The following is a 13332-nucleotide window of genomic DNA, read 5'->3' on the forward strand; positions in this document are numbered from 1 at the left end:
CCATACCACAGGGGCTATGACTCGAGAGGATGGGATTATAGGTGCATTCTGGACAGGACCCTCTCCCAAATCGTAGAGACAGGACAGGGCATCAGCCTTCGTGTTTTTTTTAACCTAGGCAATACGTAACCTGGGCGATACGTCAGTGTGAAGTCAAATCTTGTGAAGACAAGGGCCCACCTTGCTTGGCTCCACTCCTCTAATGCCAACTTCACCACCAAGAGCTCTCGATCACCGACATCATAATTCCTCTCTGCAGGGGACAGAGTAATTTGCACACGGATACGATTTCTGTGGATTACCTTGTCGTTGAGACAGAACTGCCCCGACACCCATCTCTGAAACGTCCACCTCCACCACAAAGGATATCGTGGGATTTGGGTGTTTGAGCAATGGGGCGGAAGTGAAACGTTCCTTCAGTAGACGGAAGGCCTCGTCAGTTGCTGGGCTCCACATCAGCCTACGGGGGCCACTCTTGAGGAGAGAGGTGAGAGGAGCGGCGACGGAGCTGAAGTTCCTGATGAAATGGCAGTAGAAGTCGGAAAACCCCAAAAACCATTGTAACCCCTTTATGGTGGTGGGGACTGGCCATGACCTGACCGCATCTATCTTCTTGTTGTCCATCCTCACTCCCTGCAGGCTGATTTGGTAGCCTAGGAAGGAGACAGGCTTCTGATGAAACGGTCACTTCTCAGTATTGACAAACAGGTGGTTAGCCAGGAGGCATTCCAGGACTGATTGAACGTGAGCGATGTGATCCTCCAGGGTAGCCGAGTAGATGAGGATGTAATCAATATACACAACCACCTGGAGTCCAAGCATGTCCCTGAACACCTTGTTGATGAATGCCTGGAACACTGACGGAGCATTGGTTAAGCCAAATGGCATCACCAAGTACTCGTAGTGACCATACATTGTGCTAAAAGCCATCTTCCATTCATCCACCTCCCGGATGCGGATGAGATTGTATGCACTCCGCAGGTCCAGTTTGGTAAAGAACTGGGCCCCGTGGAGCTGTTCGATGGCTGCAGGCCCCAACGTTAGAGGGCAATGGTACTTAGTGGTGATTTCATTGAGTCCTCTGTAATCAATACATGGACGTAACCCTCCATCCTTCTTGGCTACGAAGAAGAAACCAGCTGACGCAGGGGAAGTGGACGTGCGGATGAAACCTTGTTGGAGCGCCTCTTGGGTGTACTCTTCCATGGCCTGGGTCTCAGCCACCGACAGAGGGTAGCTGCGTCTGCGCGGGGCGCAGAACCTGCAAGCAGGTCAATGGCACAGTCCCACGGGTGATGAGGAGGAAGACAGGTGGCGCAGGTCTTGGAAAATACCACCCGAAGGTCCTGGTATACCTCCGGGATGTTAGGCTGAAGGGCAACCACATGACTCTCAACCGACATGGACCACATGGGATGGGGATGCAGGTCCTCTGCCATTCGGTTGACCAGTCTGTGAATCTCTTCCTCGACCATGAGATGGAGCTGCTCTTCCTCCCGGGGAAGGACTGCCCGTTCCATGATCTCGCCATCACGGTTGACAACTCCATTGTGTCCTCCTCCCAGAGTGCTAAGAGCCTTGGCGTGACCCTGGACAACACCCTGTCGTTCTCCGCTAACATCAAGGCGGTGACCCGATCCTGTAGGTTCATGCTCCACAACATTCGCAGAGTACGACCCTGCCTCACACAGGAAGCGGCGCAGGTCCTAATCCAGGCACTTGTCATCTCCCGTCTGGATTACTGCAACTCGCTGTTGGCGGGGCTCCCTGCCTGTGCCATTAAACCCCTACAACTCATCCAGAATGCCGCAGCCCGTCTGGTGTTCAACCTTCCCAAGTTCTCTCACGTCACCCTGCTCCTCCGCACACTCCACTGGCTTCCAGTTGAAGCTTGCATCTGCTACAAGACCATGGTGCTTGCCTACGGAGCTGTGAGGGGAACGGCACCTCCGTACCTTCAGGCTCTGATCAGTCCCTACACCCAAAGAAGGGCACTGCGTTCATCCACCTCTGGCCTGCTCGCCTCCCTACCTCTTCGGAAGCACAGTTCCCAATCAACCCAGTCAAAACTGTTCGCTGCTCTGGCACCCCAATGGTGGAACAAGCTCCCTCACGACGCCAGGACAGCGGAGTCAATCACCACCTTCCAGAGACACCTGAAACCCCACCTCTTTAAGGAATACCTAGGATAGGATAAAGTAATCCTTCTAACCCCCCCCCCCCTAAAAGATTTAGATGCACTATTGTAAAGTGGTTGTTCCACTGGATATCATAAGGTGAATGCACCAATTTGTAAGTCGCTCTGGATAGGAGCGTCTGCTAAATTACTTAAATATAAAATGTAAATGTTCAGGCTCTGATCCAGGGTGTTCACCGAGAGGGAGGGAGGGAGAGAATCGACGCGAGCAGCGACGCTCTCGAAGTAGGTTATCCAGACGGATGGCCATCGCAATGAGTGCGTCCAAGGAGAGGTTGTCGTCTCGACAGGCCAGTTCCATCTGGACCTCCTCATACAGACCTCTTCTGAATAGAGTACGAAGAACCGTCTCATTCCATCCGCTGTATGCTGCTACTGTCCGGAAGGTGAGCGTGTACTCAGAAGCTGTCTGGTCCCCCTGCTGTAATTGGAGTAGCCGCGCACTCCCCTCTCTGCCCTCCGGTGGATGATTGAAGATACATTTGAACAGAGCCATGAACCCCTCATATGAATCTAGCTCCTCCTCTCCTCTCTCCCAGACGGCCGTGGCCCATTTCAACGCACGCCCAGTCAGCAGAGAAATAACCGTGGTAACCTTGGACCTCTCGGTGGTGGGGGCTCCCATCTGGTGCGCTAAGTAGAGGGAGCACTGAAGTAGGAAGCCACGACATTTAGATGGGGTGACGTCATATTTATCCGGGAGGGCATCGCTGACCTGAGCGGGTTGCTGAATGGGCTGTTAAGTTGGTTCGCTGGATCGACTGGTTGTAGGCTATCCTCCGCTAGTTGACAGCAACGCCTCCCGTCTATGTTTGAGATGTTGCACACTGCGAAGAACCTCTTCCATAGCCGTCCCCAGTTGTGCCAGCTGGTCATGGTGTTGACGTAGAAGTTATCCCTGCTGGTCGACCGTCTGGGAGATATTCTGTTTTCCTGCTGCTTCCATTGTTTGAGTTAGTATTCTGTAAAGACACTGAGAGTCGAGAAGCAGGTGGTACGTTTAATAAACCAACACACATGGAATGAGACAACAGAGTAGTGGCATCTTAACATAGACACAGAAACAATACTGACTGGGGAAAGAACCTAAGGGAGTGCCAGATATAGGGGAGGTAATAAGTGAGGTAATGGAGTCCAGGTGTGCCTCATGATGAAGTGCAGGTGCACGTAATGATTGGTGCAAGGTCCGTAATGATGGATTCCAGGACCGGTGGTTAGTAGGGGAGGAGAGGGAGTAGACGTGACACATACAGTGGCAAGAAAAGTATGTGAACCCTTTTGAAATACCTGGATTTCTGCATAAATTGGTCATAAAATTTGATCTGAACTTCATCTAGGTCACAACAATAGACAAACACAGTCTGCTTAAACAAATGACACACAAACATTTATACGTTTTCATGTCTTTATTGAACACACCGTGTAAACATTAACAGTGCAGTGTTGAAAAAGTATGTGAACCCTTGGATTTAATAACTGGTTGACCCGCCTTTGGCAGCAATAACCTCGACCAAATGTTTTGTGGATCAGACCTGCACAGCGGTCAGAAGGAATTTTGGACCATTCCTCTTTACAAAACTGTTTCAGTTCAGCAATATTCTTGGGATATCTGGTGTGAAATGCTCTCTTGAGGTCATGCCAAAGCATCTCAATCGGGTTGAGGTCAGGACTATGACTGGGCCACTCCAGAAGGCACATTTTCTTCTGTTGAAGCCATTCTGTTGTTGATTTACTTCTGTGTTTTGGGGCGTTGTCCTGTTGCAGCACCCAACTTCTGTTGAGCTTCAATTGGAGGACAGATAGTCTAACATTCTCCTGTAAAATGTCTTGATAAACTTGGGAACACGTTTTTCCGTCGATGATAGCAAGCTGTCCAGGCCCTGAGGCAACAAAGCAGCCCCAAACCATGATGCTCCCTCCACCATACTTTACAGTTGGGATGAGGTTTTGATGTTGGTGTGCTGTGCCTTTTTTCTCCACAAATAGTGTTGTGTGTTCCTTCCAAACAATTCAACTGTAGTTTCATCTGTCCACATAATATTTTGCCAGTAGCGCTGTGGAACATCCTGTTGCACTTTTGCAAACTTTAGACGTGCAGCAATATTTTTTTTGGACAGGAGTGGCTTCTTCCGTGGTGTCCTCCCATGAACACCATTCTTGTTTAGTGTTTTACGTGTCGTAGACTCGTCAACAGAGATGTTAGCATGTTCCAGAGATTTATGTAAGTCTTTAGCTGACACTCTAGGATTCTTCTTAACCTCATTGAGCATTCTGCGCTGTGCTCTTACAGTCATCTTTGCAGGACTGTCACTCCTAGGGAGAGTTGCAACAGTGCTAAACTTTCTCCATTTATAGACAATTTGTCTTACAGTGGACTGATGAACATGAAGACGTTTAGAGATACTTTTTAAACCCTTTCCAGCTTTATGCAAGACAACAATTCTTAATCTTAGGTCTTTTGAGATCTTTTTTGTTCCAGGCATGGTTCACATCAGGCAATGCTTCTTGTGAATAGCAAACTCAAATTTTGTGAGTGTTTTTTATAGGGCAAGGCAGCTCTAACCAACATCTTCAATCTCGTCTCATTGATTGGACTCCAGGTTAGCTGACTCCTGACTCCAATTAGCTTTTGGAAAAGTCGTTAGCCTAGGGGTTCACATACTTTTTCCAACCTACACTGTGAATGTTTAAATGATGTATTCAATATAGACAAGAAAAATACAATAATTTGTGTGTTATTAGTTTAAGCACACTATGTTTGTCTATTGTTGTGACTTAGATGAAGATCTGATCAAATTTGATGAGCAATTTATGCAGAAATCCAGGTAATTCCAAAGGGTTCACATACTTTTTCTTGACACTGTATTTCAAACAGTTTTACTAACTTTGCATTTATTTATTTGTCTGCTGGGAAATTCATACCCTGTCTGTGACCTATAGCCCACTTGGATCTTCTTTGAAGAAGTAGGGGAGGAGCAAAATGGCTGCAGCAACTCCACGACCATACCCCTCCTCTCCGTTTCTGCAATGATTTAGTCGGCCATTATGCCATATCCGGACAGAATGTTTCCGTCCACATCCATCTGTCCGCATCTCATTTCAGAGTAAATTTTTAAAATAATGCATCATCAATATATCTTGGGTTCAGATGACAGTACTTGGCTACGTTACATTAGTTGTGCTTGTTACCATTTCTTTCTATCAGACTTTTTGTCTACTTACAATGGCTGACAAACAGAGTGCTGGATACTGTTTTAAGATGTCCTTGGTGCCTTGTTCCCTAAACCCTAGAACCACGTTCTCTCTGTTGTAGTCCTTTTAATTTTGTCTTGTAGGGAACTTCTGTTCAGTCTCTTTTTTTGGCACTCCACCTGCATCTTCTCAACATGTAACTTCTGACTGAAGGAATCTTCACTAGTCTCAATCTAAAATCGAATATAAATATCATCAAATATTGATACGTACAGAATCAAACACTATCAAAGTAAATAGAAAAAGGCAATATGTTCCATATTCACAAAGCGTCTGAGTGCTGATCTCGGATCAGGTCCCCACCTGTCCATACAATCATATTTATGATCATAAAAACTGATCCGGGATCAGCGGTTCGACTTTGATACACTGAATATTGGCCATTATTTGTATGAAGTTACCTTGGCTATTTTGGGCATATTTTGGGCTGTGTTCTACTCCCTTCACAGAACAGCGCAAACTGTCTCTAACCAGAATAGAAGCTACAACCTAGCCGTAATATTAAAGCTGATCCACCCCGTCATTAAAAAAAATATACAAATACAAATAAATTGGCTGACGACACAACAGTGGTAGGCCTGATCACCGACAACGATGAGACAGCCTATAGGGAGGAGGTCAGAGGCCTGGCAGTGTGGTGCCAGGACAACAACCTTTCCCTCAATGTGAGCAAGACAAATGAGCTGATCGTGGACTACAGGAAAAGGAGGGCTGAACAGGCCCCCATTAACACCACCGGGGCTGCAGTGGAGCAGGTCGAGAGTTTCAAGTTCCTTGGTGTCCACATCACCAACAAACTATCATGTTCCTCGTGAAGAGGGCACGACAACACCTTTTCCCCCTCAGGAGACCGAAAAGATTTGACATGGGTCCCCAGATCCTCAAAAAGTTATATAGCTGCACCATCGAGAGCATCCTAACCAGTTGCAACACCGCCTGGTATGGCAACTGCTCGGCATCCCACCATAAGGCGCTACAGAAGGTAGTGCGTACGGCCCAGTACATCAAGCTTCCTGCCATCCAGGACCAATAGTACCAGTCAAAAGTTTGGACACACCTACTCATTCAAGGGTTTTTCTTTATTTTTACTATTTTCTACATTGTAGAATAATAGTGAAGACATCAAAACTATAAAATAACACATATGGAATCATGTAGTAACCAAAAAAGTGTTAAACAAATCTTTTAGATTCTTCAAAGTAGCCACCCTTTGCCTTGATGACAGCTTTGCACACTCTTGAAACTCTCTCAACCAGCTTCATGAGGAATTATTTTCCAACAGTCTCAAGGCTCAAGGAGTTCCCACATATGCTGAGCACTTGTTGGCTGCTTTTCATTCACTCTGTGGTCCAACTCATTCCAAACCATCTGAAATGGGTTGAGTTTGGGTGATTGTGGAGGCCAAGTCATCTGATGCAGCACTCAATCCCTCTCCTTCTTGGTTAAATAGCCCTTACACAGCCTAGACGTGTGTTTTGGGTCATTGTCCTGTTGAAAAACAAATGATAGTCCCAGTAAGTGCAAACCAGATGGGATTGCGTATCGCTGCAGAATGCTGTGGTAGCCATGCTGGTTAAGTGTGCCTTGAATTCTAAATAAATCACAGACAGTGTCACCAGCAAAGCACCCCCACACCTCCTCCTCCATGCTTCATGGTGGGAACCACACATGTGGATATAATCCGTTCACCTACTCTGTGTCTCACAAAGACATGGCAGTTGGAACCAAATATCTCAAATTTGGACTCATCAGACCAAAGGACATATTTCCACCGGTCTAATGTCCATTGCTCGTGTTTCTTGGCCCAAGCAAGTCCCTTCTTCTTATTGGTGTCCTTTAGTAGTGGTTTCTTTTCAGCAATTCCACCATGAAGGCCTGATTCATGCAGTCTCTGAGCAGTTGATGTTGAGATGTGTCTGTTACTTGAACTCTGTGAAGCGTTTATTTGGGCTGCAATCTGAGGCTGTTAACTCTAATGAACTTATCCTCTGCAACAGAGGTAACTCTGGGTCTTCCTTTCCTGTGGCGGTCCACATGAGAGCCAGTTTCGTCATAGCGCTTGATGGTTTTTGCGACTGCACTTGAAGAAATTTTAAAAGTTCTTCAAATTTTCCGCATTGACTGAGCTTCATGTCTTAAAGTAATGATGGACTGTCGTTTCTCTTTGCTTATTTGAGCTGTTTTTGCCATACTTTGAACTTGGTCTTTTACCAAATAGGGCTATCTTCTGTATACCACCCCTATCTTGTCACAACACAACTAATTGGCTAACTTTTAACAAGGCACACCTGTTTATTGAAATGCATTCCAGGTGATTTCCTCATGCTGGTTCAGAGAATGCCAAGAGTGTGCAAAGCTGTCATCAGTATAAAATATATTTTGATTTGTTTAACACTTTCTTGGTTACTACACGATTCCATATGTGTTATTTCATAGTTTTGATGTCTTCACTATTATTCTACAATGTAAATAATAGCAAAAATAAAGAAAAACCTTTGAATGAGTAAGTGTGTCCAAACTTTGACTGGTACTGTATGTTAATGTCATTATTTGGCAACAGTTACAACACACCTATCTTATCTAATTAAAATGAGTTTGTTAATGACACGTTTTTTTCTACATTGCATATGTGGTGTAGATTTCAAAAAGACGATAGTGTTATTTTTGAGATGCTCAGCTTTATAGAATTAATAAATACTGATAAAGTAGTGGAAATGTGATCATAATTTGTTCTCAAATGGAAATCCTACAGATTCCCATATTTCAATGAAAACCTCATTTAAATTAGTTCAGATAGGTGTGTTGTACTGGATATTGTATGTTAAAAGCCCTGTGTGAGTATCCCTTGCCAACAGACAAAGAGCTATCATTGGTTCACCAATCAGGGCGTTGATTGGCTTAGCATCAGTAACAAGGCATGATGTATAATGAAACAATTTCTTGGGGGGGGGGGAGAATGTTTCTTTGGTTCCTTTAGGCGACGTCCTGACAACTGATACACAGGACATTTTCTTGCAACGTTCCCATGAAACTTGTCTAGAACATAAATATCTTATGTTCTGAGGACATGGCAACCATGTTCTGTGTATGTTTGGTGGGACGTTGATGGAATATTCTCCTATCCCTCAGAAAACTGGACACATGAATGTTCTTGCAACGTTCCCATAAAACGTGTCTAGAACATTAATATTATATATTCTGAGAACATGGTAACCACGTTCTGGGTACGTTCTGTTTGACATTAAGGGGAATGTTCTAACTCTAACGCCAAAATATCCTAAAAAGGTTCTCAGAAGGTTTTTTCTAACATAGATAGAATGTTCCCCTAACTAACAGAAAGCTGCACACTCAAACATTAGGGGAACATTACGTGTAACATTACAAAAAATATCTTTCTCCCCTTGAGTTGTTAGCTGGGCAGTCATTAAAGCTGCAGGGAAGATTACCCCATTAAGGGAGGGCAATAACAGTGCGACGGGCTTGAGAAGGTGAGTAGATGAAACACACAATCCGGCCACTTTTATTACCAGGAGGAGAAGATATCTATGATGCAGTTTATGGCCCTATAAACCTTTGGTCTTGCCATGGGTCTTGTTCCTCCTCTTTTCTCTCTCTATCTCTCTCTCTCTCTCTCTCTCTCTCTCTATATATATATATATATATATATATATATGAATACATATAAATCGCTCTCTTTCTCTCTCTCTCTATATATATATATATCAGGTCCTTTGAGATCTTATCTCGGCTGCCATTTGAAACAGATTTTAGAATTTCCAGACTTTCCAATTAGAAACCACCATTTCCCATTTCCTGTCTTACCATTTGATTTGATTTGATTTATTAGGATCCCCATTAGCCGACGCCAATGGCAACAGCTAGTCTTACTGGGGCCCGACACATAACAAAATAATACATTATAGGCAAAACACTTTACAATTTACATACATTTAAAAACATGAACATGTAGTGTGTATGTGTGCATCTATCCGTTACACATACACTGACTTTATTTAAATATAGGTTAAAATAAAAAATATATAAAAAGTACAGTACATGTCAGTACATACACACAACAAGTAGTTCACATGGAGGAGAGGCGTTGTGCCATGAGGTGTTGCTTTATTTGTTTTTTTTAAACCAGGTTTGCTGTTCACTTGCGCTATATAAGATGGAAGGGAGGCCCATACATTATTCGAAGTGAAGTCAGGTGGATGCCACATTACCCATTTGATGCTGTTGACTCCAGTCATTTTACCCTATAGGCCTACAGGCCAATGGACGTGTACTAGCCTGTGTGTATTGTCCATGTGGTGGTTGTGTGATGTGAAGTGTGCAGTGTGTCTGAGTATTGGTTTATACGGACCTTGAACAATGAATGGTGAGGAAGTTGTTGACAGACCAACCCATCCCTCAGACTATGTGTCGATTCCAGTTGTTCATTAACAGGTGAGTTAAGAAAGCACAGGTGAGTTGACGAATCTGAGCGGAACAAAGCAGGTGTGTAAATCCATATATCCTTGTTTTGAAACAAAGCAGTCGATTAATGAAAGAGTCGTTAAATGAATGAAAAACGTTTGAGACATTCAGAGAAGTAACTACATTTTTATAGACTGTTTTTCACACACCAATTTTGTTTTCTTTTCCAACTGGAAAAAGTACATGTGCTGAATGGAATATATATTGCGTGAGAATATTGCGATATTTGGAATACAGAATAAAAGGGATGACAAGTAACTTTTTACTTTTTGGAATTATTAGAACATTTCTGGCAAATGGATTTATCAACCCACAGCTCAATGTCTTGTCATTGAACATCTCCACAACATAATTAGTACCAGTACAGGTCATCTAGACTGGGAAATCCAAAGACTCGCCTTATGAAAAATAGGAACATTCATTAGCTTATACATTAAGTCCTCAGAATGGCTTATAGAGGTTGGTGGGTGTGTGTCTGCTGGATGGTGTTGATCGCAGGCCGATGCGAGACGATATACCCTCACTGTCTGGATGGGATCATGATGAACGTAGTTCTGCTGGATGACGACATCTCTCCCTGGAGTATGACATTTGTCCGTAGCGCTGTGGAGAGTGCGATCCAGCTCGACGCTGAACTCCCTTGTAAAAGCTGTCCAAATGGTAAATGTAATCATAATTTAAAAACTGTAAATGAATAGAGAGTTTGCACAGGGTGTTCAAGTCCCACCGTGGCTGAGCCCCCTTAATTGGTAGTGTACAATTATCACATATAGCAGGCTATAAAAAACAACATTGGTTTATAAGGATATCCTAGGCCTACATTGTGTTATAGATGTAAGGACCTTAGCCTAACCTAAATATTTCTAGCTTACTTTCTTGTGTTTTAAGTTATCTTATCAGCTCAGATTTGATGTTCTGCTGAATTACTATCTGTGGGTCCTTAATCTTTGTTGCCATCATTATGGTGTATTGCCGTTTTCTTTTCCAAGGAGTGAAGCAAAACCTGACTGCAAACTTCCTTGGGCTCAAGACTAGTTTGTACAGCAAGAAAGGCTGCCAAAGCAGCACCTGTGAGGTGGTGGAGACCTTGAAGAACCTAACTGTGAGTGTTAACCAACTCACACACACACACACACACACACACACACACACACACACACACACACACACACACACACACACACACACACACACACACACACACACACACACACACACACACACACACACACACACACACACACACAAACAAATATTCACATATCTAAGCTGCTTCTCCTTTGTTTCAGAAAACAGGCCAGGAGGGCTGGGTTTTGCTGGGGCCCACCTGTACCCATGCAACCTTTCAGATGGTTGAGTAAGTGTTGTGTTGCCGTGACACCCTTTCTCTTTTACTTCCTCTATATATATTGCCCTCACCTTTATTCAACTTGTTTACTCTTGTAGTTACATTTTAATAACACAGTAATTCATTACATACTGTTGTGTCATTCTCCCACTCTCCCCTGTGTGTGTCTGTCTGTCTTTCTGTCTCACATACCCTCCATCTCTCTGCCCGTCTCCCTCTCTTTCTCTCGCTGTCTCTCTCTCTGTCTCCATCCCTCTTTCTTTCTCTTTCTCTCCCTCTCGCCCTCCCTCAATCACTCTCTCCCTCCCCTATCAATGTCCCAGTCAAGAGGTTGGTCTGAAGCTCCTCATGCCCATCATCTCAGCAGGCAGCTTTGCTCTGTCCTGTGACTACAAAGACAACCTGACCCGCATATTGCCCCCTGCACGCAAGATCTCCACATTCTTCACAAAATTCTGGGACTTCAACAACAATATCAAACCCAAGTGGTCCACAGCCTTCCTCTATAAGAAGCAGGAGAACACTGAGGACTGCTTCTGGTGAGTGATTTACTTGTGGGTCGCTTGTGAGACATTTGTGAGCTGTTTGTGAGTTTCCTTTGAGTTGCTTTTGAGTCACTTGTGTCCGGACTTGTCAGTTCTATAGGTGTAATATGCTGGAAAAGGGTGAAGGTGGATATTAATTGACAAGTGATTCCGTAGGCTAACAGACAATTTGATGACTGAGATGATTTATTTGTGTATATTATATTAACTTAGATGTGATGTTGATACTGATATCATTGTATTTCCCCATCCCTCCTCAGGTACATCAATGCACTTGGTACAGGCTCAGCTCACTTTTCCTTACATGTCAAAAATACCCAAGTTATAACCAAAGCGGAAGACCTTAGAATGGCATTAAACTCCAAAAAGAGGACAAGCAATTGTAAGTAAACCCACATCATCTCACTCCTTTCACAAATCTGGAGGATTGGCAAATAGATAGCCCACCAGGGGGAAGGCCAGCAATGGAGTGTCCAGAACATTTTGAATGGGGTGGACAAGGTGGGGCACAGACCCAGTTTATGGTGGCCATAACATTTGCAAGGTGGATTTTTTTGTATATAATTATGATGGTTCAACGCATTAAATGCTTCAGCTTAGCGTTGGTACATTTTACAGTTCAAATAAATCATGAATCAATTCCAAAAGTCTTGTTACAGTGTTTGCATTCAAGGTCAGGTTTCATAAAAGGGTATTAGCATACAGCAGTAAATTCACTTGAAAGTGCCATCACAAGTGCAAATTACACTGTGACATTCGGGGGCTCTCTACTTTTCTAATTGGACGTCCTATGTGTGCATAGGAGCGAATTTTATTTTTTTATGGGCTTTATAGTAAAGACGGAATTTAACTGTAAATATGTATTTCATTTTAATATGTCATGAACACAACCAGTCATTATGTTTTCATCTGATTGTCAAGTAAATCACTTTCAACAGTAGGTTAAATACAGTAGGTTACCTGCATACGTTCGTCTACTTCAAAATAAGTCCAACGTCTGAACAATTTTTTTATTTATTTAATTTAACCTACCTACGCCGGCGATGCTGGACTGTGCGCCGCCCTATGGGACTCCCAATCACGTCCAGATGTGATACAGCCTAGATTCGAACCAGGGACTGTAGTGACACCTCTTGCACTGAGATGCAGTGCCTTAGACCGCTGCGCAAGTCGGGAGCGAAATGCACTGTGCACCCGCCATTTGAATGGAATATCTATGACAAACACCATAAGTGTATTGACATTCAGCCTTCAAAGTGGTGTGCATTCATGGAGAATTTGTTTTACAATTTAAAAAAAAACAATGTAGAAAATAATTTATCACTCGTGTCTATCCGTGTTTCATAATATTCCTTCAATTCGCACAAGGCTGAATACATTTCCCCAGAGAAAGTATCTGAGCGAACAGCTCCCCTCTGTCTTAGTATATGTAGCCCATGTACTTTTGAAGTCTGAAGTTTACATACACTTAGGTTGGAGTCATTAAAACTCGTTTTTCAACCACTGCACAA

At 43.7% G+C, this 13332-nt stretch overlaps 1 protein-coding gene across 2 annotated transcripts in view; it reads left to right on the forward strand.

Annotated features, from left to right (window-relative positions):
• The first annotated feature begins 9895 nt into the window (after positions 1-9895).
• The window catches only part of LOC115201328 (heat-stable enterotoxin receptor), a 29770-nt gene continuing 26333 nt past the window's right edge, over positions 9896-13332 (forward strand). For both annotated transcript variants that reach the window (XM_029764861.1, XM_029764862.1), the window contains exons 1-5: positions 9896-10588; positions 10918-11030; positions 11218-11285; positions 11600-11815; positions 12082-12203. In XM_029764861.1, coding sequence (XP_029620721.1) covers positions 10375-10588; positions 10918-11030; positions 11218-11285; positions 11600-11815; positions 12082-12203 — 733 coding nt within the window. In that variant the 5' untranslated portion in view covers positions 9896-10374. The remainder of the gene's footprint in view (positions 10589-10917; positions 11031-11217; positions 11286-11599; positions 11816-12081; positions 12204-13332) is intronic.

This window comes from Salmo trutta, chromosome 10 (genome assembly GCF_901001165.1).
Source record: "Salmo trutta chromosome 10, fSalTru1.1, whole genome shotgun sequence".
Classification (NCBI taxonomy): domain Eukaryota; kingdom Metazoa; phylum Chordata; class Actinopteri; order Salmoniformes; family Salmonidae; genus Salmo; species Salmo trutta.